The sequence below is a fragment of the Dasypus novemcinctus genome, chromosome 22 (genome assembly GCF_030445035.2).
Source record: "Dasypus novemcinctus isolate mDasNov1 chromosome 22, mDasNov1.1.hap2, whole genome shotgun sequence".
In the NCBI taxonomy this organism is placed as follows: domain Eukaryota; kingdom Metazoa; phylum Chordata; class Mammalia; order Cingulata; family Dasypodidae; genus Dasypus; species Dasypus novemcinctus.
The window spans coordinates 45,764,521-45,788,849 of record NC_080694.1 but is presented as its reverse complement, the minus strand read 5'-3'; the positions used below and the strand labels follow the sequence as shown (position 1 = coordinate 45,788,849).

General features: G+C 41.6%; 1 protein-coding gene across 4 annotated transcripts in view; it reads left to right on the top strand.

The window, feature by feature from the left end:
* The window catches only part of TBC1D7 (TBC1 domain family member 7), a 28,042-nt gene extending 4,582 nt beyond the window's left edge, over window positions 1-23,460 (top strand). For 3 of the 4 annotated variants that reach the window (XM_004454294.5, XM_004454293.5, XM_004454295.5), the window contains exons 3-8: window positions 8-88; window positions 4,440-4,627; window positions 12,923-13,060; window positions 20,713-20,858; window positions 21,900-22,029; window positions 23,227-23,460. In XM_004454294.5, the coding sequence (XP_004454351.1) occupies window positions 8-88; window positions 4,440-4,627; window positions 12,923-13,060; window positions 20,713-20,858; window positions 21,900-22,029; window positions 23,227-23,313 (770 nt within the window). In that variant the 3' untranslated portion in view covers window positions 23,314-23,460. The remainder of the gene's footprint in view (window positions 1-7; window positions 89-4,439; window positions 4,628-12,922; window positions 13,061-20,712; window positions 20,859-21,899; window positions 22,030-23,226) is intronic. The other variant, XM_058285235.2, reaches the window with a different exon arrangement.
* Window positions 23,461-24,329: the final 869 nt, after the last annotated feature.

The following is a 24,329-nucleotide window of genomic DNA, read 5'->3' as shown; positions in this document are numbered from 1 at the left end:
CCTTTAGATACTGAGAAACTTTGCACTTTCAGTCAGAGGTTCCCTCTCCCGTCCATGTACCGTGCGTTGGTGTGGAAGGTGCTCCTAGGTATGAAATCTAAGAGCTGAAAGATTTATTCTCAAAAATATTGCATGATGGGCACATTTGTTATTAGGCAGAAAAAAGATGCGTGTAGGCCTTTTATTGGATACTGAGTCCTCCTCAGGAGACTCAATTACTTTTCACCCTGAAAATCTTTAAAGAGGTAACTTCTGCAGCAGCACATTAAATATTACTCCAGGGTCAGTTTATTAATGATAGAAGGGAAAGTAGTATATTCCTGAGACAAGATGTGAGAAAGTAGAGAGCTGGTGTAGGCTGGTTAGCAGCTGGGTAACTTCGAGGAATACTCCTTTGGGGTATTTCTTGCATCTCTAAAATGAGGATATTGAGCTAAATTAACTCTTAGGCTTTAGCTCTAAACTTGTTAAGAGTCTGTGATTCCCAACTATTGAGGTATGACTTCCTAATGAACACTATTAAAGCCAGAAACAACTGGTGAATTTCACTCCCTAGAAGTGCGAATGATTCACTTCTAATGGTGGGTGGCTAAATGAGAAGAAAACCTGATCTTGCGCAGGTTCTGGGGAAGGAAAAGTACATTAGGTGCCCATAAGTGACTGGCCCTTTCCTTTGGAGCCCAAGGATTTTTTTTTTCTTTCTGTTATTGCTGAGCCTTCTGAAGCATTTGATACCCATTACCACTCTCCTTCATTACCACTCTCCTTTCTTTTACATTTTTGTTTGCTAGCTATAAGATAGTGGTGAGACTAGAACTCTGAAGACTATGAAAAATCACTGCAATTCATTAGGCAGGCCCTGTGAGTCTGTCACTAGGCTGGGTAGTTTTCTTAAAGTGTACTAAAAGGATTCCCCTGTGACGTAGGTACCAGTATCCCCATTTTCCAGATGGGGAAAAATACTCTGAGGCTAAATAACTTGCCTGAGGTCTTAAAAGATTTGAGCTCAGGTATGTAAAGGCCAGTTGAAGGTAGAATAGTCTTGGGCCTCAATTCTGTCAAAAATGTATTTTGTTTTCAGGACTTAAGCCTGCAGTCCTGGGTCTAACTAGGTAGTGTGGAGGCAGCAAGGGAATATGAGCCCTATTAGAAAAATACTGCATAATGACTTTTTGTTTTTCCAGTCCTGTTTTCTTTGTTTGATTATGTTAGCTCAGATATGTAGGTGAATTCAGCTATTTGTGATAACGCATATAATTTTTAAAAATAATGCATAATGAATTTGAGGAAAGACATTTTTAAAATGGCTTTTTCTTGTGTCTGTTGCAAGTGTTTGTACAATCTAGAGAAGAGGTGATAATTATTTTAGTTCTTCCATGAGTATTTTGTTCTTAAACTTTAGTGTTTCCAGTGGCCTCAAAATAAGTACCTTCCAGGTATGCCTTTTAGGTGGTAATGTTGATGCTATCCATTTCTGTTGGGAAATATAGCGTGTCTTATTAGTAATTAGAGGAAGGAGTACAGTTATACCTTGCAACACACTTCCTGAGAGCCGAGGTCTTTTTGGCTTGTTCGTCACCTCTGTGTTACTTACCTTTCTGTATCAGGTATGTCTTTGATCTTACTTTTGAGGTGGTTAAAGGCACTGGAAATTTAGAGCTGTCACACTAGGTAGAGACAGGCTGGCTCCTCCTGGTCAGTTGTCTATTTTTTTCATATAAAATCAGGTGAAATACATAACTCCTACAAAAACAGGTAGATAGTCTTGTTAGTTTTTGTATAGTCCTCCCATTTCTTGATGTATATGCAGATCAACATGAAAATTTTCAACCCTCCCTGCTCTCTTCATAAAGGAAGAAAACTGTACAAGACACACTGTTCAGGACTTTGCTTCCTCCGCCGCCCCCCCCAACAAAATATCTTAGGGATCTTTCCTTAGCAATATACCGAGAGCTTCCTCTTTGTTTTTACTCATGGCCTCAACTGTACCGCAGTGTAAGGATGCATTATAGTTTATTTCACCAGACTCCAAGGCAGGTTTCTTTTTTTGAAAGATTTATTTTTTTTATTTATTTCTCTCCCCCGCCCTCCCCCACACCCCTTGCCCTCAGATGTCTGCTGTCTGTGTGCATTCGCTATGTGTTCTTCTGTGTCCGCTTATATTTTTGTAAGCGGCACCAGGAATCTGTGTCTCTCTTCATTGCGTCATCTTGCTGCATCAGCTCTGTGTGTGCGGTGCCTCTCCTGGGCAGGCTGCACTTTTTTCGCATTGGGCAGCTCTTCTTACGGGGTGCATTCCTTGCGCATGGGGCTCCTATATGCGTAGTTACCCCTGCATGGCATGGCACTCATTGCACGCATCAGTACTGTGCGTGGGCCAGCTCCACATGGGTCAAGGAGGCCCTGGGTTTAAACCCTGGACCTCCCATGTGGTAGGCGGATGCTCTATCCATTGAGCCAGATTCGCTTCCCTCCAAGGCAAGTTTTTGATTATTTAGGGACCTTAGCATGCTTGTTTCCTGATACCATTTTAGGTAAATATCTGAGAGACTTTTTAGGAGCAGCTTTTAGAAAACAGGTTTGAGATTTAACATGGAAGCAGTGTGCTGCCTCTAGTATGATGAAAGTTTAGATACAGCCATTTAATCTGCTTTAACCCAAATTTGGAGGACATTATGGTATATTCCCCTGACTTCTTTTCTGAAAGTCTGACAAAGAGCCCTGTAGCTAAGGTTAGTAAAGCTTTATGTCGGGAAAAAGAATATTTTTGGAAGCTTGGTTCTAACATTAATGTGGCATCAAGAGCTAGGGGAGTCTTTAGAGCTCGTTTAGCTGTTGTTTCCCAAAATGTTCTTTAGAGCTCTGGCTCTGCAGTGTTTTGCAACAAAGAGGGTTCCACAGTCAAATATACTAGCTAACTTTTTTTTTTAAAGACTAATTTTATTTTTATTTACGCCCCCCCACCCCCACCATGGTTCCCTCATCTGTCTGCTTGTTTTTGCTCACTGTGTTTGCTCATCTTCTGCAGAAGGCACTGGGAACCGAACCCAGGACCTCCCACATGGGAGGTGAGTGCCCAACAGCCTAAGCCACAATTGCTCCCTGCGGGCCGTGGCATCTGCTGGCTTGCGGCATCTAGCTCGTTTGGGCGGGTGCAGCATCTAGCTTGTTACGGTGGGTTGCAGCAGGAGCGGTGTCTACTGGTCTTCTTTAGGAGGTACTGGGACTTGAACCCAGGACCTCCCATGTGGTAGATGGACACCTGTTTGGTTGAGCCATGTCTGCGTTCCCTAGCTAACATTTTTACTAGCTTGATTTGTGCCAGGTACTCTTCTAAATGCTTTAAGTGTGTTAATTGGTTTCATTGTCACAAGAACCACATGGGATAAGTATTATTATTACCATTTTTCAGATGGGGAAGCTGAGGCAAAGGCAGAGTAAGTAATTTGCTGAAGGTTCCCCAGCCAGTTAATAGCAGGGCAAGAATTCAAACTCAGGACCTTTGACTCCGAAGTCTATGCTCTTATACAGCCTCATTTATTTTAATGAACCTGGAATAAAACAAAGATGTTTTTCTATATTGCAATGAAAATTCATCATCACCATTTCCCAAGTCTATTTGACCAAGGTACCTCTCTTCTCACAGACTCTTGGGGCGAGTGTTCTGCAGAGAACATTTGGGTGAAATTCTGATCCATCCCAGTTCTCACCTCTGACAGATGAGGAAATAATTGTGCAGAGGGAGTAACACGTTTGTGAGAGTCCTGTAGCTGGTATTACCAGATCTGGGACTAGAACCCGGGTTTCCTGAAGGCCTATCCAGTGGTCTTTCTACTATTTTCTCTATGCCATTTGTGGAAAAAATATGTGGTTCTTGCCCCAAGGTTTAAAAGAGTAGACATACTGTTTAGATAGGCTAATGAGCACGAAATATCATAGAAATATGTAAGGTGACCTTATCAGGAAAGATTAGGACCTCTGTTGTCCTGAAGATAGAATAGTTTGAAACCAAGTTTTATTTGTTGGGAAGAGAAGGGTTTGATGCTCTATTGATGATTCTGAGGTGTAGGGGCCACATGCAGACACTGGAAAGACACCTCTAGAGTGACCCCAGGCTGACAGTTGCAAATTTAATTAAATCTTTATTATAATTGATGTGATAATCTTGAATTTATGTGACACACTCATTCAGGGGCTTTTATGATGCCATTTCATTTGTCTTTAATCTCGATGTAACCACCATTTAAATACTGCTAGTATTTAAAAATTTAAGACTGCTTTATAGTGAGAATTTCCTAAAAGATAATTTATTTGGAAGTTAAATATTTGTATGAGTTCTGCTCTAACTGCAGTGTTCTACTCTAATTGCAGTAGGTTGCTTTATTAGAGGAGGGATTTGGATTGATATCTCAGTGTTCGTCCATTTAAAAATTCTACAGGAATCCTGCCTCCGCACCACGAGTCCCATGCCCTGGTGATGATGTACCACAAGGATCAGTACTCTGATATCTTCCATGCTCTGAAAGTCGTTCGCTTCATCAGCGAGGCCACCCCTCAGGTTGAAGTCTATCTCCGTATGTATCAGTTGGAGTCTGGGAAGTTGCCTCGAAGTCCCTCTTTTCCACTGGTTAGTGGTTGCTTCTGTTTGACACTTAACTGGGCTCTTGACTCTCCCATCCCCAGTCTTTGATCACGTCACATGCTGCCTTAGAAGCCTTTCAGTGGCTCCCACTGTCCATAGAATACAGACGACACATCTTTTCCTGGCATTCATAGCCCAGCATGTTCCAATCCAATCTGCCTGTTTTTTTTTCCATACGTTTTATTTTAGAGTGATTTTAAACTTACAGAAAAATTGCAAGAATAATACCAAGAATTCCCAGATACCCTGAGCCAGATTCCCTAGTAGTTAACATTTTACTACATTTGCTTTGTCATTTTTCTGGTATATTATACACATTTTTTTTTCCTGAGTCATTTGAAAATAAGATCCAGGCACAATACCCCATACTTTAGCATGTTGTACTTACCCCATACTTTAGCATGTTGTACTTACCCCATACTTTAGCATGTTGTACTTACCCCATACTTTAGCATGTTGTACTTACCCCATACTTTAGCATGTTGTACTTCTTAAAGGCAAGGATCCTCTCCTAGGTGACCACAGTCTAGTCATCAAAAACAAGGAATGAACAGTATAAGCATCTGATCTGCAGATCCTGTTTCAAACTTGACCAGTTATTCCAACAATACCTTTATCACAAATATAGTAAATTAAAAATAATAGTAAAAGTTCTGCATTTTGTTACCATGTTGCTTTAGTCTCCTTCAACCTGGAACACTTCCTCTGTCTTTTCTTATTTTTCATGACCTTGACATTTTTAAAATAAAATTGAAGTATATCATTCACATGTGAACATACATGAACAAGTGTATAGCAAAGTTGTGAATGTACAAAACAAACATGCATATCATGCAGGGCTTCCCATACATCATTTCTCCACTAACAACTTGCATTGTTTTTTTTTTTTTTAAATATTTATTTATTTTAATTTCCCCCCCTTCCCTGGTTGTCTGTTCTTGGTGTCTGTTTGCTGCGTCTTGTTTCTTTGTCTGCTTTTGTTTCTTTGTCCGCTTCTGTTGTCGTCAGCGGCACAGGAAGTGTGGGCGGCGCCATTCCTGGGCAGGTTGCACTTTCTTTTCACGCTGGGCGGCTTTCCTCACAGGCGCACTCCTTGCGCGTGGGGCTCCCCCACGCGGGGGACACCCTTTGTGTGGCACAGCACTCCTTGCGTGCATCAGCACTGCACATGGCCAGCTCCACACGGGTCAAGGAGGCCTGGGGTTTGAACCGCGGACCTCCCATATGGTAGACGGACACCCTAACCACTGGGCCAAAGTCCGTTTCCCAACAACTTGCATTGTTGTAAAACATTTATTAAAAACTGAAAGAGCATTGTCAAATTATTTCTACTAACCATAGACCATATCTTACGTTTAATGTATTGTCCCCCAACCCACCCAGTTATTAACACCCTGAATTAGTATTTGTTATAGTTGATGAGAGAATGTTCTCATATTCTTGTTAATCACAGTTCATCTTCCACCACTGGATTTCCTGTATTATACAGCCCCATGCTTTGTATAATCCATTCAAAGTGTACAACTCAGTGGCTCTCATTTTCATCACAGTTGTGCTATCATTCCCTCCATCAATTTTAGAACATTGTCTTTACTCCAAAAGGAAAAATTCCATACCTCCCTTTACACCCCCATTGGTGTCCCTTAGAATTGATATATCTTTTTATTTTTAAAGATTTATTTATTTCTCCCCTCTCCCCCCCATTGTCTGCCCTCTTTGTGTTCTTCTGTGTCTGATTGTGTTCTTTTTTTTTTGTCGTTATTTTTTTAATGTTACATTAAAAAAATATGAGGTCCCCATATACCCCCCATCCCCCTCACCCGATTGTATTCTCATTAGGCCACTCCGAGAACCAATCCTTAGACCTTCTGAGTGGGAGAGAGGTGATCATTTCTTTTGCTCCACCTCAGCTCCCTGTTCTGCTTCGTCTCTTATTATCTCTCCTCTGTGTCTCTTCTTGTTGCGTCATCTTGCTGTGCCAGGTCTCTACGTGGGCCAATACTCCTGTGCAGGGCAGCACCCCTGCACGGGGCAGCATCCCTGCATGGGGCAGCACTCCTTGTGGGCCAGCTTACCACACAGGCCAACTTGCTTTCACCAGGAAGCCTGGGTATCTAACCCTGGACCTCCTATATGGTAAATGGGAGCCCAATTGCTTGAGCCACACCCGCTTCCCCGATACATATTCTTCACCATTGCTGCAAAAATATTACACTATTACTGATAACTATTGTCCTTAGTTACATTAGTTGTAATTTTCCTGTTTATCACCATATTCTTAACACGTTGCAATAGAAGAACGTTCTTATATTTATACTAACCACAATCTTCATCCATCATCGAAATCACTATGTATACAGTCCTTATGCTATTTTCTAGTTTTCTTTCAATTAACATTTACTTCCAAAAACTATCCCGTTCAGCCACGATTCATAAATCAGTAGTGTTAGTTACACTAACTATAATATGGTGCCGTCAACTCTATTCATTTCCACACTTTTAAAATAAACCTTATTAAAAACTCTGCGTAGGGAAGCGGCTGTGGCTCAGTCAATTGGGCTCCCATCTACCCTATGGGAGGCCCCGGGTTCACTTCCCAGGGCCTCCTTGTGAAGGTGAGCCAGCCCACGCCCACGGAGAGCTGATAGCCTGTGCCCACTGAGAGCTGGAGCAGCAAGATGACACAACAAAGGGAGATAAGCGGACACAGAAGAGCACAAAGCAAATGGACATAGAGAGCAAACAGCGAGCAAGCCGCAAAGCGGTGGGGGGGATAAGTAAATAAAAAATCTTTAAAAAGAAAAAAAACTCTACATACATTAAGCATTGCTCCCATTCTCAACCACATTCTATCTCCTAGTCGCCATGAGTTTATTTATCATATTTAGTTCTAATTAGTAAGACCATCCAATATTTGTCCATTTGTGTCTGGCGTATTTCACTCAACATAATATCTTCAAGGTTCATCCATGTTGTCATGCATTCTGGCTTCATTTCTTCTTACAGCTGAATAGGTATTTCATTGTAAGTATATATACCACATTTTGTTTATCCTTTCATTGGTTGACGGGCACTTGACCTGGTTCCATATTTTAGCAACTGAATAACGCTGCTATGAGCATCGGTGTGCAAATGTCATTTTGCATCCCTGATTTCAGTTCTTCTGAATATATTCCTAGGAACAGGATTTCTGGACCATACAGCAGTTTTATATTCAACTTCTTAAGGTACTGCCAAAGTGTCATCCACAGAGGCTGCACCATTCTGTATTCCCACCAGCAGTGAAGGAGTATTCCTGTTTCTCCACATCCTCTCCAGCTTGTGTAGTTCTCTGTTTTTTCAATAATGGTCGTTCTGTAAGGGGTGAAATGGTATCTCATTGTAGTTTTGATCTGCATTTCCCCAACAGCTAGTGATGTTGAACGCTTTTTCATGTGCTTTTGGCCATTTGTATTTCTTCTCTGGAAAAATACATATTCAGGTCTTTTGCCCATTTCTAATTGGGTTGCTTTTCTTTTTATCATTGAGTTCTATGATCTCTTTAACATTGATATCACACCCTTATCAGATATGTGGTTTCCTAATATTTTCTCCCAATGAATAGGCTGCCCTTTTACTTTCTTGAGAAAGTCTTTTGAAGAACAAGTATTTAATTTTGAGGAAGTCCAATTTATCTATTTTTTTTTTCTTTGCTTCTGCTTTGTGTATAAGGTTTTAAGAAACCACCACCTGCCACAAGATCTTGTTTCCATATATTTCTTTCTATGAGTATTATGGTTGTAGATTTTATATTTAAGTCCTTAGTCCATTTTGAGTTAATTTTTGTATCAAGTGTGAGAAAAGCTTCCTTTTTCTTTCTCCATTTTTCCCAGTACCATTTACTGAGTAGGTTGTTCTGGCCCAGCTGAGTAGGCTTGACAGCCTTGTCAAAAACCACTTGACCATAGATGTCAGGGTCTGTTTCTGAGTTCTTGATTTGGTTCTGTTGGTCATTCTGTCTTTATGCCAGTACCATGCTGTTTTTACCACCGTAGCTAAGGAATTTGATTTAAAGTCAGGAATTGAGAATCCTCCAACTTCATTCTTTTTTTTTAAAGATCTTTTTGGCTACTCAAGGCCCCTTACCCTTCCAAATAAACTTGATAATTGGCTTTTCCATTTCTGCAAAAAAAGGCTGTTGGGATTTTTATTTTCAAGGTCATTTACCATGGCCTTGACATTTTTGATAAGTATAGGTAGAATGTCCCTCAACTTAGGCTTGTCTGGTTCAGGTTATTCATTTCGACAAAGAAGTGACGTGTGTTCTGCTTGGTTTATAATATTGGAGGTACGTGATGTCGATTTTTCGCATTAGTAGTAGTGTTAACTTTGATCCCTTCGTTACGGTAGTGTCTGCCAGGGTTTTCCCCACTAAAGTTATGCTTTTTCCTTTGTAATTACTATATCCCTTTGTGGGGAGACACTTTGGAATTACATAAATATCCTATTTCTTATTAACCCTTCACCCACTGGTTCTAGCATTTATTGATAAGTTTCACATCTTAAAAAAATAACTTTTCATATTTAACTAGTTATAGACAGAAAAAAATTGCAAAAATAGTAGAAAGTTCTCATTTACTGTCACCCAGCTTCCTGAAATGTTACATTATATATTCCATAATTATCAAAATCTGAAAATTAACATTAGTGCAAGCACTATGACCTAATCTATAGACCTTTTAGAAATTTTGCAGATTGTCCTCCTTGATGTCCTTTTTCTCATCCAGGTTCTAATCAGTGGTCACACATGGCGTTTAGTTGTCATGTCTTCTTAGTCTCCTTCAATCTGGAACAGTTTGTTCTTTAGCCTTTCTTTGTCATTCATGATCTTGACATTTGAGGGGAGTACTGGCCAGTGTTTCTCAACTTTCAACTTGGGCTTGTTTTTTGTGTCCTTATGATTAAAATCAGGTTATGCATTTTAGGCCAGAACACCACTGAAGTGGTGGCTTTGATATGGCTGGGGATGGCTGCTGCTCTCCAGTGACTTGGTTGAGGTGGGTTGGTTAGGGTTCTCTACCGTAAGGTTACTATTTTTCCCTTTGTAATTAATAAGTAACTTGTGAGGAGATATTTTGAGACTATATAAATATCCACACATTGATGATTCATCTCTGAATCAGTGTTTACTCTGCTGATTGCCAAACGGTGATTTTCTAACTCCTCTATTCCTTCTGTATTTGTTAGCGGGCCTGCTTCCCCATTTATTTATCTGTATCAGTATGAACTTATGGATTCCTCTTTTATCCAAATGGCTGTTACCCATTACTACCATTATTTATTTTGGTGTTCAGATTGTTCCAGATTTGCTCAGGGGGAGCTGACTCCTGTGTCTTTTTACTTTATTTTTTTAATTAAGCAGTTACAGGTTTATAGAAAAACCATGCAGAAGGTACAGAGTTCTCATGTACCACCCCCCCCATGTCTTTTTCACTTGCTTTCTGCACAAAAGGTTATTCCAGACTCACTTTGTGCTTTCCTTATCCATACCCTGTAATCAGTCATTTCTCTTTTGAATGAAGCATGGTATTGAGAGCCCAAGCACTAGATATGCTCCTTGTTCCTGGGGTATCATTTGTTCTCGACCCTCTCAGCAGAGCTAGGAAATGTATGTCTCTGTGCACACACGTTCACGTACATAGTCACACACATCTATATGTGTGTATAGGAATATGCACACCTATGTATTTTTATGTATCTGTTTATCTTTCCATATTAAAACTCGGAGTTCACACCAAAACCCTAATTCTGATTTGCTATCACGAGTTCATTTTATCCTTCACCCTTTCCCTATCTGTAACTCCCTTCTCTGATAGTAGGAAACCTGGCTCGCGTTCTCCCCAGATACTTGCTGCTTTGCTCATCCCCCTGTGTATAACCCACACTGCCAGCCACTGCTTTGGCCTGAACCAGCTAGCCCTGCCGGCTGGCTGCCTTGGCCCTGGCCCCACATTGACTCCTCCTCAGCCTCAGCCTGCTCCCTGGTCTACCTACCTTCTCAGTTCAGTCTCACAGGCCCCAACCATTTTTTTTTTTTTTCCAAAACTTCATCTTCAATGAAATTCTTACTCTAGTTACTCCAACTACTAGATTTCTTAAAGGGAAGAGAGGTAGAAGAGAAAGAGATCAGGCTAAGGAATAATTATGATAGCTATTGGGCTTTGACTATTTTAATGCAATTCACTCTAGGCCATATATATATTAACTCTTTATATTTTTTTACTAAATCAGAATTGTTCAAAATGAATTTGCCTGTAGCCTTTTTACATCCTGTATGCTGCAACCTACCAATATAGCAGTTTGGGCTTTAACTTGTTCTTTCTTTTCGATGTTAATGAAGGACAAATTTTCGAGCTAATAAAGACTGCCAACTCTTTTTTTTTTTTTTTAAATTTCTCTCCCCTTCCCCTTTCTCTCACCCCCCCAAGTTGTCTGCTCTCTGTCAATTCACTGTGTGTTCTTCTGTGACTGCTTCTATGCTTATCAGTGGCACCGGGAATCTGTGTTTCTTTTCATTGAGTCATCTTGTATCAGCTCTCCATGTGTGCGGCACCATTCCTGGGCAGGCTGCACTTTCTTTCGTGCTGGGCAGCTCTCCTTACAGGGTACACTCCTTGTGCGTGGGGCTCCCCTATGCAGGGGACATCCCTGCGTGGGGTGGCACTCCTTGTGCTCATCAGCACTGCGCGTGGGCCAGCTCCACACGGGTCAAGGAGGCCTAGGGTTTGAACAGTGGACGCCCTATCCATTGAGCCAAGTCTGCTTCCCAAAGACTGCCCACACTTAAATGCCTTTAAATTTCACTCATCATTGGTCACATGAAGTTGGTAGTACTGCACAAGTCCTGAAATGACATATTGTTAGGTAAATGTATCCATTTCTTCAGGAACTCCCGATGGTAGATGCAGTGTCTACCTCCTCCCTCCTCAGCTCGTCCACCTTCCCTTCAGGTCTCGGGCAGACCTTGTGTTGCCTTCCTCATCACCGAGCGTTGCGCCACCTCACTGCCCTTACCCGGTAGTAAGAGCGAGCACCCGTGCCGAGCCCGGGCGGGAAACCTGTTGGCTGGTCCCGAGCACTCAGCAGTGGGGAATGACTGAGCAGAGTGCCAGTGGGAGGCCACGGGAGGAGCCTTCCTGTTTCTCTTCTGTCCTCCTCGGGCACTTTAAATAATACTTGGGGAAATTCATTTTCTATGATGCTAACTCTTACTCTGGACATTTAATAGTAACAAGTTGAAAGGAGGCGTAAGGGTGAATTTTTTAAAATAGGAATTTTGATTTACCTTGGGACTTTTGGGAGAAGCAGAAAGATACTTATTAGCTGCTTTTTAACATTGAAATATTTCTGCTATTCTGAGTGACAACATAAATCCTTTTGTGTAAGATAATGGTGTTTGAAAACAAAGTAGGGTTCCAGTTTTTATAAAAAAGTTTTATTGAAATTTACTTGAGAATTTACTTTCATGTTATGAGTAATGATGTTTCACCAAGTTTGAGGAATGCCCTCTTTCTGATTACTAAAATTAGGATTCTAAGGACATCCTCACTTTTTAGGTGCTTAAAGGTAGGAGAAAAAATCTTAAATGTATATATGAACATTTTAAAATAATGCAGATGCTTTTGGAGTCATTTACTATTTGCATGTCTCCAATAATTGTGCTGTTTATCAGATAAATCCTTTTCTTATTTTGAGGTACCAGGGATTGAAAAATTGAACCTGGGACCTTATATATGGGAAACTGGTGCTCAACCATGAGCCAAATCAACTTCCCTGAGTTGGTTTTTCCATTGGTTTTGCTTGTTGTTGTTTTTCCTTTTTTTTTTTTTCCCCCAGGAGGCACCTTAAACTGAACTGGGACCTCCCATGTGGGAGGCAGGCACTCGATCGCTTGAGCCACATCTGCTCCCTAGCTAATTCCTTTTAAAAGAAATTATTGTCTAGTACAGAAGAAATTTGGGGGCCTTGCTTATCATCGATAGTGACTCTCTGGTTCCCAGGTGCTCAGCCTGAAACTCAGTCCTTCCCAGACAGTAGCGACTTGAAGAGATCTCTATAGTTACCCATCCTCGTCTCCCCGCACCCTCTCTTTAGTGATGAACTGTGTGCTTTTTGATCCCACTTTAATTTATTTAACACAGCCTCTTCAAAAATTTAGGTGGCAAAATTTGTTTTTATTAAAGAAATGTATATTCCTCTCATCTGCTGTCTCTCTCTTGGGATTTATTATCAATCTTTCAGGAGCCAGAGGATGAAGTATTTCTGGCCATTGCAAAAGCCATGGAAGAGATGGTGGAAGATAATGTCGACTGCTACTGGATCATCCGAAGCTTTGTGAACCAGTTAAAGACTAAGTACCGGGATTCTTTACCCCAGCTGGTGAGGACTGTGCTTTGGCTCCTGGAGGGTGGGGGTGAACGCTGGTGCTGGGGTTCTTCAGGAAGCAGTCTCACCTCCCGGTTCTGCTGCAGTTCGGAGTCGACCTTCTCTAGCAGGGTCAGCACACTTTTTCTGTGAGGACCGGATAGTAAATATCTTCAGCTTTGTGGGCCGGGTGGACGCTGTTGCAGCTCCTCTGCGCTGCTGTTGTCGCACAAAGGCAGCCTTAGACAACATGGACAAGGATGGCTGTGGCTGGATTTGGCCCACTACAGGCCACAGTTTGCCAACCCTGGTCTAGAATTCACTGGCTTTATCTAGAATTATGCCCGTGTTAAGGTTTTAAGTTTGGCTGCATATAATGGCAAACTCAAACAACGAAGCTTTACTGTTTTCTCTCATGTACCCTGAAGTGCAGAGATGGGGCATTCCAGAGCTGGAGCTCCAGCTGCAGGGTACCGGCAGGGGCCTGACTCCTGTCACTTAGCTCTACGGTTCTTAGGCACGAGCCTGGTGCTCATGCTCACAAGATGGCTGCTGGAGTGCTGGCCACAGCATCTGTGTCCTAGGCTGGAAGGGAGGGAAGGGCAGAGACAAAGCAGAGGAGTAAGAGCGGCAAGCCTCTTGACAGGCTTTCCTCTGTGTGTGTGTGTGTGTGTGTGTGTGTCAGTGGTCAGGACTGAGTCACGTCATCACCCTTGTCTGCAGCAGACACAGAGAGATGTGGTTTTTCTTAGGCCTGGCACTTTGTGATCCCATTAAAGCAGGGGTTCTGGTAGCAAAGAAGGAGGGCAGATGGCTGTGGGGGAGGCGGCTGGCTGTCTCTGCCATACCCTGCCTTGGGAATCCAGAGAGCTGAAAGGCAGCTGCTTCTCAGCATTGCCCAGTGGCCCTTGGTCATTCTCTTCTTCCGGTTTCTTTTCTTATTGCTCTCACTTTTAAAAATGGATCTGTATTTTCTTCTTTAAGTCTTGGAACACTATATGAGAGTTTTAAAAAAAACATTTCCATTAAGTAAACTTTGAGTTTTAGAATTTTAAAGTTTAATCCACAAAAATAAGTGTGGGTTTGGCGCATAAGTAAATGTAACTTTTAGTTTCCTAATTAAATCAGGAGGTCTAAATTATACCATTATGTACTAAGCTTTTCTTATTTAATATTGGAGTAGTTTTGGTAGTGTTTTGATAGTTTATGTTTAAAAAATTCAGTCTTTATTTTTGATAACACAATTAAGAGAAATACATTCTCAAAGGAAAGTAAACAATCTGGATAAATCTGTTGTTCCCCCAGATCTGTACCAACACTTCCCCAAGCCACCCCCCATTGTCTACCCTCTGCTCACGAGTAACCACTGACATCAGCGTAGTCTGTTTTCTTCTAGACTATTTTATGTGTATTAAGATCAGTATATACCATCTACTATAAATGTACCCCTATAGAATGAGTTAAAAAAAACCAAAAACATAATTAGTGTCATACTGTACTTACGGCCCTAAAATTCATGGTTTTAAAGCTTACTACGTCTTGGAGAACTTCCCACGTCAGTAGAGGTAGATCAGTGATTTCCAGCCCTACCCATCGCTGTCACCTGGGAGCTTTTAAAAATCCCTGTGCCTTTCCTCTGTCCAGACCAGTTAAGCCAAAACCGCTGGTGATGGGGCCTGGGCATTAACAATTTTTAAAAGTCCCTGATGATCCTGAAGTATAGTTAGGGTTGAGAGGTGAGTACTCATTTAGAGATACTTTTTAAAAAATTTTCTCATATGTTTCCTATTAGGACTTGGCATAATTTAAGTGTCATGCTGACAGTGAACACTTGTGCACACATGTTCCTTTGTGTATCTCTGTGGGTATTTCTCTAGGGTAGGTACAATAAGTAGGGTGTTTGGTTGAAGGAGAGACACGTAAAAAATTTCCAACTGCCAGATTGCTCACCCCAAGTCCATATCAACTTATGCTCCCCCCAGTTGATGATGAGCTTTTACACACCTTTGCCAAGTACTTGGTGGTATCTGTCATCTCTTGCCTTTTTGTCAGTCTAGGAGTGAAAGTGACATCTCATTTTCACTTACTTGTCTTCAGTTTCTGGTGGAGGTGAGCAGCTTGGCACCTGTTTATTGGTCATTTGTATTTGCCCATTTTTCCACTATTTTGTTTGCCTTTTCCTTTTTTGTTTTTATTTAAGTGCAACCAGTAATATTGTGGATATTTATCCTTTACCTGTTATATATGTTGAAAATATTTTCTCCGTAATTGTTGCACAAAGATATAAGTTTTGATACAATTGGATTCATAGGTATTTTCCTTTCGCTTTTTGTATCCAACTATAAGATTAAAATACATGTTTCTTGTAATTTTCTTCTAATGTTTTTAAATGTTTAAACATTTTAAAACCAAGCCCTTTAATTTGTGAGGGATTTATCTTTGTGACTGGCACCAGGCACAGTTTTAATTTCCTTCCTTTAGCGCTAACCCCACACCACAGTTTCACCCCCATGCCACTGCCCTTCCTGCCTCCGGTTAGCAGTTAGAGAGAACTTCCAGTCAGGCAATGTGAAGCTTCTTTTAAGTTCTTCATTTTAACATATTATCCCTGTGTTTACATATGAGGAAACTAAAGCACCAAGAAGTGATGTGCCCAAGGTCACACAGTCAGTCACAGAACTACCACACACCATTTATTGTTGATCCTTTTTGTCAGATTTGAAATGCCACTTTTTTAAAAGATGTATTTATTTTTTATTGTCTTTTTGTTTTTTCAAAGATACATAGATCACACAAAATGTTATATTAAAAAATATGAGGTTCCCGTATACCCCACTCCTCACCCCCACCCAGGGTCCTCAGGGTGGAGAAATAAAATATGGATTAGAGTGGACTTACTGGCATTCTACTATAGAATTACTGTGACTCTAGCAATGGAAAAATTTGTATCACTGCTGTGGAGACAGTGGCCACGGGATTACTGAGGGCAGGGAGAGAGAAGAAGAGGTGTGATATGGGGGCACTTTTGGGACTTGGAGTTGTGCTGAATGATATTGCAGGGACAGATGCAGGACATTATATATCCTGCCATAACCACTGAAAGTACTGGGAGAGAGTGTAAACTACAATGTAAACTATAATCCATGCTGTGTAGCAGATTCATTTTATTTCTTCCTCCCCACCCCCTTGTTGTTTCCTACTTGCTGTGACTCTTCTCTAGGAGGCACTGGGAGCCGAACATGGGACCTCTGATGTGGGGGGAGGCACTGGGAGCCGAACATGGGACCTCTGATGTGGGGGAGAGGTGCCTAATGACTTGAGCCACCCTTGCTTCCTGCTTTGTTGTGTCTCTCATTATGTTTTTCTTTCTCATGTCTTTTATTGCATCATCTTATTGCATCAGCTCGCTGTGTCTGCCCATTGCATCAGTTTGCTATCTTCTTTAGTATGCATTGAGAACCTCTGCTCCCTGCTTTGTTCTGCCTTTCATTATGTTTTTTCTCCTTGTGTCTCTTGTTGTGTCAGCTTGCCATGCCTACCCATTGCGCCAGCCTGCTCTTTTCTTTAGGAGGCACGGGGATCCCTGAAGTAGAGATCTCCCATGTGGGAGGTGGGAGCCCAGTCACCTGAGCCACATCCACTTCCCCAAAATGCCACTTTTATCACAGACTGGGTTTCCATATATATTTCTATCTCTTTCTGAATTTTTCCCCCATTGAATTAATTTTCTATTCCTGGCCCAGTGCCATATGATTTATTTAATATAGCTTTCAAGTGAATTTTGATAGCTGGTAGAGAAAGTAAATTCTTTCTTATTGTTTTTTCTTTTTCAAAAATGGTTTAGCTATTTTTAAACTTTTTCTTTTCTTTTTGAAATGAATTTCAGATTCAACAAGATCCTTAATGTCCCCTAAACCTCAATTTCCTCATCTTAAAAAAGAGGGTTAGTTTAGTATGTGTACTGCAGTGCCCAACACACAGTTTTAAATAACTATGAAGTTTTTAAAAAAAGAATCTTCAGAATGTATACAAAAAGCTAAATTTCCTTTGTGTTGCTATTTGATTTAGGCATCAAGGTGTTTACTTAAACTTTCTCTTTAGTTAAGCAGTGTTTAGTCTATCTTAAAATTTCTGTTTTGTTGTAAGTGGATCTCTTTTTCCTAGTTTCTTGTTAAAGTATGGTTTCTGTGATCTTGCCTGTCATCTTTTCAAAGGTAGCAGTTTTACCAGATAAATGTATCTCTCAAAGCAGAGGTAGTTTCATAGTCCTGGGGAAGTGAGCATGTGATGTGATGGACAGTCGTGGTCATTTGGCATCAAAAGACGATAAGAATACATCTGCGTGATTATGAACCACAATTCTGATTCATAGGATTACATTGTAGCTTCTCCCTTCTACACAGGCTTTTAGAGATTCTGCTCTTTGACAAGGCTTCTAGTTGCCAATGAGAATAGATGCTAACTTGAGTGTGGCATGGAAGGCTTCTCTTGTTAATCTCCTTTCAGAGCAGACTGCCCTTAAACCACTTCAGACTTAATTGCATTGAGCCATTAAAGTAAGTGAGCTTTCTTTCATTGCCATTGCTACAGATTCTTAAAGCTGTCCAAAAGAGAGGTGCTTTATAAAGACTTTTCGCAGCCTCTTCCTGAGTTTCATGGAAGTGAGGTTTTGCCTTCTGTTGATGATAAATGCCTTATTTTCTTCATCGAGTAAGAATTTGGGGTCACAGAAATATTGGGGATAACCTAAGTAGTTAACAACAGAATATAATTATGATTATAATAATCATATCTGTGTTTCCTGAGTATTTAAACAATGTCAAGCAACATAAATATCTCCTTCCACTTAAAACAATATATTCGTATATGTTTGTATTCATCCTCTCTCTTAGATTAAGTATATAGTACACATTTTTACTCCACCTTGCTGTTTTCACACAGTATCTCATAGAGATCATGCCGTAGTGGAATACCGAGACATTCCTTTCTCCTTTTCATGGCTGCATACTACTCCATTGCATGTGCACACCCTGGTTTAGTCACCCTGCCCTCTATTGTTGGCCATTTGGGATATTTCTAGTCTTTTGTTATTATACACAGAGCTGTGGATGAATACCCTTGTGCCTGCATATTTTCATATATTTACTGATACGTTTTTAGATGGATTTCCTGAAATACATTAGCCAAATCAAAGGGTAAATGCTTATGTTATTTTGCCAGATATTGCCAAAATCTCCCTCACAGAGCTCTACTATTTTGCATCCTCACTACCAGTATATGAAAATGGCTGTTTCCCTACAGTTAACATCTTTTGAATTTTTTGCTACCTGACATGAGCAAGGTTATATGTCTTTTCATAAAATAAGAGCCATGTATTTTTTTCTATAGAGTTCTCAGCCTTTTTATTCTCTGTTTCTAGAAGCTCTTTTTGTGTTAGAGATATTAACCCTTTAAGGTTGTTTATTAACCTGGGAAATTGCCCATAATATGTTGAGTGCAAAATGTGATATACTAGATTGTGTATTCAGTATAGTCCAATTAATAAATGTGTGTGTATGCAGGAAAAAAAAAAATGAAATTCTGTACAATGCAAATATTACCAGAGATTATCTTTGGATAGTGGGATGATAAGTGCTCTTTATATCCTCCTTTATTCATTTATGTATTTTCAAGATTCTTACAATGAGCATATTATAAATCAGGAAAATATATTTAGAAGAACTTCATAAGACATTGGCAAAAAGTTGTACATTGAGTGATCATCAGATGTTAGTGAATTTCAAAACTTCATTCATCATATCCATTTATTTTTAGCACTCATTCACTCAGCTTACTGTGCCAGGCACTGTGTTAGGTACTGGGCAGCTAGCAGTGAGCAAAACAGATACAGTCTTTGCCCTCACTGAACTTATATTCTGATAAAAGAAAAGATAAATAATTTTAAAGCACTCATCTATATCTGGTTTATTATTTGTACTGTTCCTTTGATGAGATTTCCCTTGCTGTGAGACATAGTATATTTTATACATATATACACATATATGAGTATAATATATCTACTATATAACATAATATATAAATATATGTCTATGTATTTTTATTCGTGTCACTTTGTGAAGAAAGTACTTTCCTTTGGCAGAACCAACCGAAATTCTAGATAAGAGTTCCAGGGCATGAGTCCTTTAGACAGCTTTACTTAGAGAACACCTCCTTATTGGAGATGTTGTGTGTCGTGTTCTTGAGAAGCCATGGAAACTGTTAGGTACTGTGAAAACATTGGGAGAAACAGAAAAAAAAAGTGAGAGGTCCCTGGAAGGAAGGGGGAAAACGACCAGATATTAATATGTGGGCCTCTCTTGGCTTGACTCGCCTGTTTATTTAGCAGGAGTCAACTCAAATGTCGCCTCTCTGGGAACGTTTCTGGCTCCTGAACCCTGGGTTCAGGGTCCATCCTGGAGGCACACAGCACCCTGGCCTTGTGCCCATGGTAGCATCCATCACTTCATAACCATCACCTCTTTACTGTACGCTTCTTGACGGCGGGACTTTCTCTTATCTTTTATTCTAGTCCCTGTAAGTAGCACAGCGTCTGGTTATGTTGGACTTTATGAGGGTTAGGAATCGCTTCTTTGACAGAAGCACAGAGATGCAGGTGTTTGGCAGAATGAACACTTACATTTGCTTCCACTATATGAGATTTGATTCTGTTCTTCTGGATAGTGGTTTGACCCTTCTGGTCCGTTCTTAGCCAGTGGACCCAGCAGCCTGGGTAATGTGGAAGTGACCTGCTCTGTGAGCTCTCTCACCTTGCAGAGTGGGCTACCATGTAATCTTATGTGGGCGAGACCACCAGACAGAATCCAGGTGCTTTGTTCCCTCTGCTACCAGTGTTCTTACTCACAGTTGGGTTGCATGCAGAATTCATCCTCTGGACATCTCTGTGAATGAGCCTCCTTTGCGCTCGTCCACAGCACTGCCCAGTGTATGTCACTGTGTTCATGTAGAATGAATGACTGGAGGTGGGGGTAGCGGAAGGCCTGAGGATGGCCACTGGCCACTTAGTGTGTGTTGGCGACTTCCCTAGAGAAGGTGGGGGTAGGCAAGGCCTGAGATGGCCACTTAACAGGTGTCTGTGATTTCCCCAACACCCTTTTCCTTCCCATCTCTTTGGTCTCATTTTTCCTAACTCCCTCTCCCCACTCCAGTCCACTCTCATTTCTTGGGTCTTCCCTCTTCCCCTTCTTCCTTTTTTCCCATATATTTTCTACTGCTCCAGAAGGGCCAGTGACCAGTGACATCCATAGACCTTCTTATTCCTCCCTCCCCCCAAAACAATTGAATTTTGGTCTGGATGTTTGTCTTAGGCTGTTGAATCTGGTTAGTGCAGGTAGTGGGAGTGTGACTAACCATTCTCGTTTGCCTGGGACTGTCCCAGATTTAGCCCTGACAGTCCTACGTCACGGGAAACCCCTCAGCCCCAACGGTCAGTTACCTAGTTAGTGCTGACCTGGGAAAATACTGTGCCACAAGTGACTCAGATGATTCTGGTGTTTTGTTTCTAGCACTTCCTTGTGTTCAGAAAGTACATTTTTTCCATCATAGATTGTAATGTGAACTGACCTTATGCCACAGGAAATGGGTAATCTCTCTTCCTCTTTAATCTTTAGCCAAAGGCTTTTGAACAGTACTTGAATCTTGAAGATGGCAGACTGCTGAATCACCTGAAGACGTGCTCTGCAGTGTCCAAACTTCCTTATGACCTCTGGTTCAAGACGTGCTTTGCAGGATGCTTGCCTGAATCCAGTTTACAGAGGCAAGTACTTCTTCCGAAGGCATATAAATATGGACGGCTTGGATTCCGAGAAGAATCTGCTTTTTCTTTTGCCCATTCCTCAGAGTATGAGTTGCTTTAGAGGAGTACAATCGTTTGAAGCTAACTCCTCCAGGAGCTGACATAGCAGCACATGATTTTGCTTATTGAAAATCCAATGAGGAAAACCGAGGGTCCTCCCCGTGTGTACGTTCCATGCTGTTCAGTACCCCGTGTGAAACTGTCTCCAGGCATTTTATATAGAGATATGGGCTTTTCTTGTCCAGAGATGTGGTAGACCCTAATCTAGGGAAAATCTGGGTGTTTATCAATCTCATTATAACCTCTTTGAAGTAATTGAAAGCAAAGAAGTACACACAGACTCAGCGTTTGCAGTCGGTTTCCGATATGTGGTCTGGGTAGGACTGTGCTCACCGCTCTGGAACAGGCACATGTGTGAATCCTGGTTCCTTTTTCTGAGGCTTTAGGATGTCCAAGAAGAAAGGCCATCCACAGAGAACATTGTAATACAATATATAACTGAGCATACGAGTGTAATACCAACTATAGAAGGTGGAGGAATTACTATCAGAATAATTATTTTAGTGTAGTTGCAGGTCAGCAACTGTCTCCTTAAGCCCTCAGAGAAGTGTAAGGAATCTGTCATGCAGAACTGCTAGACAATTAAATTGATACCATTTCACATGCCTTGTGCTGTTGTTCCTTCATATATTAGCATCATAAAATATTAGTAAAATACAGACTTTGGTTGAGGACTTTCCTTCCCCCAAAATGACTAGTTTGGGAACATTAGATTCAGAGCAGAGCAGTTTTTTTCATCGATCTTTTCTTCTTCCAGCTTCTGATTTGGTCTAGGATAGATTACAAACGACTTGTCTGCCTTGTTTGTGAAATGACTATTTCACAGTTGTATTTCTCTGAAGCTTTATCCTTAAAAGGAATAATTTGATTTGATTTTTGAGATTACTAGGTAACCATAAATTTCAACTCATGTAATTTGATTGTGTCTCTTTATTTTTGTAGAGTTTGGGATAAAGTTGTAAGTGGATCCTGTAAGATCCTAGTTTTTGTAGCTGTGGAAATCTTATTAACCTTTAAAATGAAAGTAATGGCATTGAACAGTGCAGAGAAGATAACAAAGTTTCTGGAAAACGTAAGTGTGCTTTTTTCTATTTGATTGTTGGATCCAGAAATGCTTATGGTTTAGCAGGCCAGCTTTTCCTATTGCACTAAATTGTTTCAGAGAAATAATATAGTATATTTTAGATTATAAGAAAGATGATTTCTCTTGAAAATTTTGGCTCACCATTCTGTTGCCTCTGTTTGGGGGATGGTGGTATTAGCAGGTTAACACCCTGATGTCCCTATCAGGACGCTTCTCAAGAAAAGGAAAAGGTGAGATTGGTCACTTGAGGATGAGTCTTTTTGTTCCCAGGAAAGGAGTCCTGATGTTTTGGGGGCTTTTGCAAGAGCTTGCTTTTCTCTTTATCTCTGCTGTAATCCCAGTTGGGTTTGCTAACACACTGAAGTATTCATTTAGAAACGTCTAAATGCAGCGTTTCCCCCTGAGTGTACCTCGGAATAGCCGTCACCAAGCAAGGAGTAGAAATAAAAAGACTTAATGCCTGAGTGAGTTTCATAGAACCCAAAAACTAGTCTTTTTAATCAGTCAATAGTAATATTTAAACAGTACCTGATAAATAGTAAGTACTAAGTGAACATCTGTTCAGTGAATGAATCATCATCATCCTAATTCGTGGCTGACAGTGCCCGAGTCTGTGCTGAGTCATTCTCATGGATTAAGTCGTGTGAGCCTTTTTACTTTTTTTTTTTTTTTTTGAGGTACGGGGACCAGGGATTGAACCTGGGACCTTTTGTGTGGGAAGCCAGCCCTCAACCACTGAGCCACATCGGCCCCCCTGAGTTGTTTTTTCTTTTGTCTGTTTGCTTGCTGCTTGCCTTTTTCGTTTCTGGGAGGAACTGGGAACTGAACCCAGGACCTCCCAAGTGGAGAGCAGGTGCTCAGCTGCTTGAGCCACATCCGCTCCCCTCATGTGAGCCTTTCAGCAGAGGAGCTCTTGCTTTCCCCTTTGAGAGACTGAAGCTGAAATGAGGTAGCTCAGGAACCTGCCTGAGGCCACACTGGCGAGTGGGCCATGTAGGATTTGAACCCAGGCAAGCCGGCAGCAGAGCTGCTTAGTATGTGCTCAGGAGGCAGCAAAGCACAGATGCTGGCAGCCTTTTAAAATGCTATCACTTTCTGAAAAACTCCAGTAGAAGTAAGTTTACTGTCACTGTGAATGAGGGAGAGACACTGTAGCTTCCTGAAGACGATCTTGCTTGTCCACAGATCCCGCAGGACAGCTCGGACGCGATCGTGAGCAAGGCCATCGACCTGTGGCACAAGCACTGCGGGACCCCGGTCCACTCAGCCTGAGTGGACCCCCCGGGGGGGGGAAAGTGCCAGGCCCCCCTCAGCGGCTCGCTCCGGCGCTGCGATCCGCCAAGCTGACTGAAAAGCCTGGTGCTGCTCTGGTGCTCAAAGTGGAGTTTCTTTGCCCAATAAAATTGTTTAATAAAGATACCCGGTGTTGCTGTTGTGGGCCAGTGTCTTGTGGTTACACAGAAGGACAGACTTCAGCTCTGAATTGCGTTTTAAAAGGGCTGTTAGAAAATAGCCCCCAGTTTGAAAAGCAGCCCCGTCATCTCGGGTGGGGGCGGTAGTAAGCAGGGCGTAACTAAGCCTGCCCGCCTCTCCCCAGTGAGCTCCCAGCTCGTTACTTTCCAAGGTCTATTTCTGGAAGAGAGAACAACTTCCTAGTGTTGACACCCCAGATTTGGATTTCGGTGATGCGGTCCTTGTTTCAGTGTAAGCTGTCTTCTGAGGCTTCAGCTTGCTAAAGAGGCTTGAAAAAAGTCCTTCCATTTTTTTTTTCTTTTTCTGTGTGCCAGTTGAAACACTTATTGAAAAATAATCTGTCCAAATTCACCCACTGGCAGAAAGAGCCCCTGATGCTTATCTGGATTGATGCTTTTTCCTAATGGTTCCCCAAATGTTGGGGTGGGCTTGGGGAACGCTCTACCATGCACAATAGTAAGGGGAGAACTTGCAGCTTATGGCTAACAGCGACTGACCCCCCGGCCATGTATGCCACACAGCGGTCACCCTCGCTGCCCGCTTTCAGGCCCTGAGAAGCTGGCGAGTGAAGGGAGCCCTTGGGTGAGGCTGCCTGGAGCAGCAGCACAGGAACGCCGCCCTGCTGCCGGCAGGCCTGCAGCCCGGCGGTCACCCGATTCTCCACCCCAGGGAGGACGATGGCGCGATTACAGAGCCAGGACGCTAAGAATTCAGGCCCTCCCATGCAGAGGGAAAGTGCAGAGACACCGGTGGTTGAAACCAGCTGGTGCTTTGCTACAGTAACATTTTCAAGAGTATCTGATTGTTTGAAACAA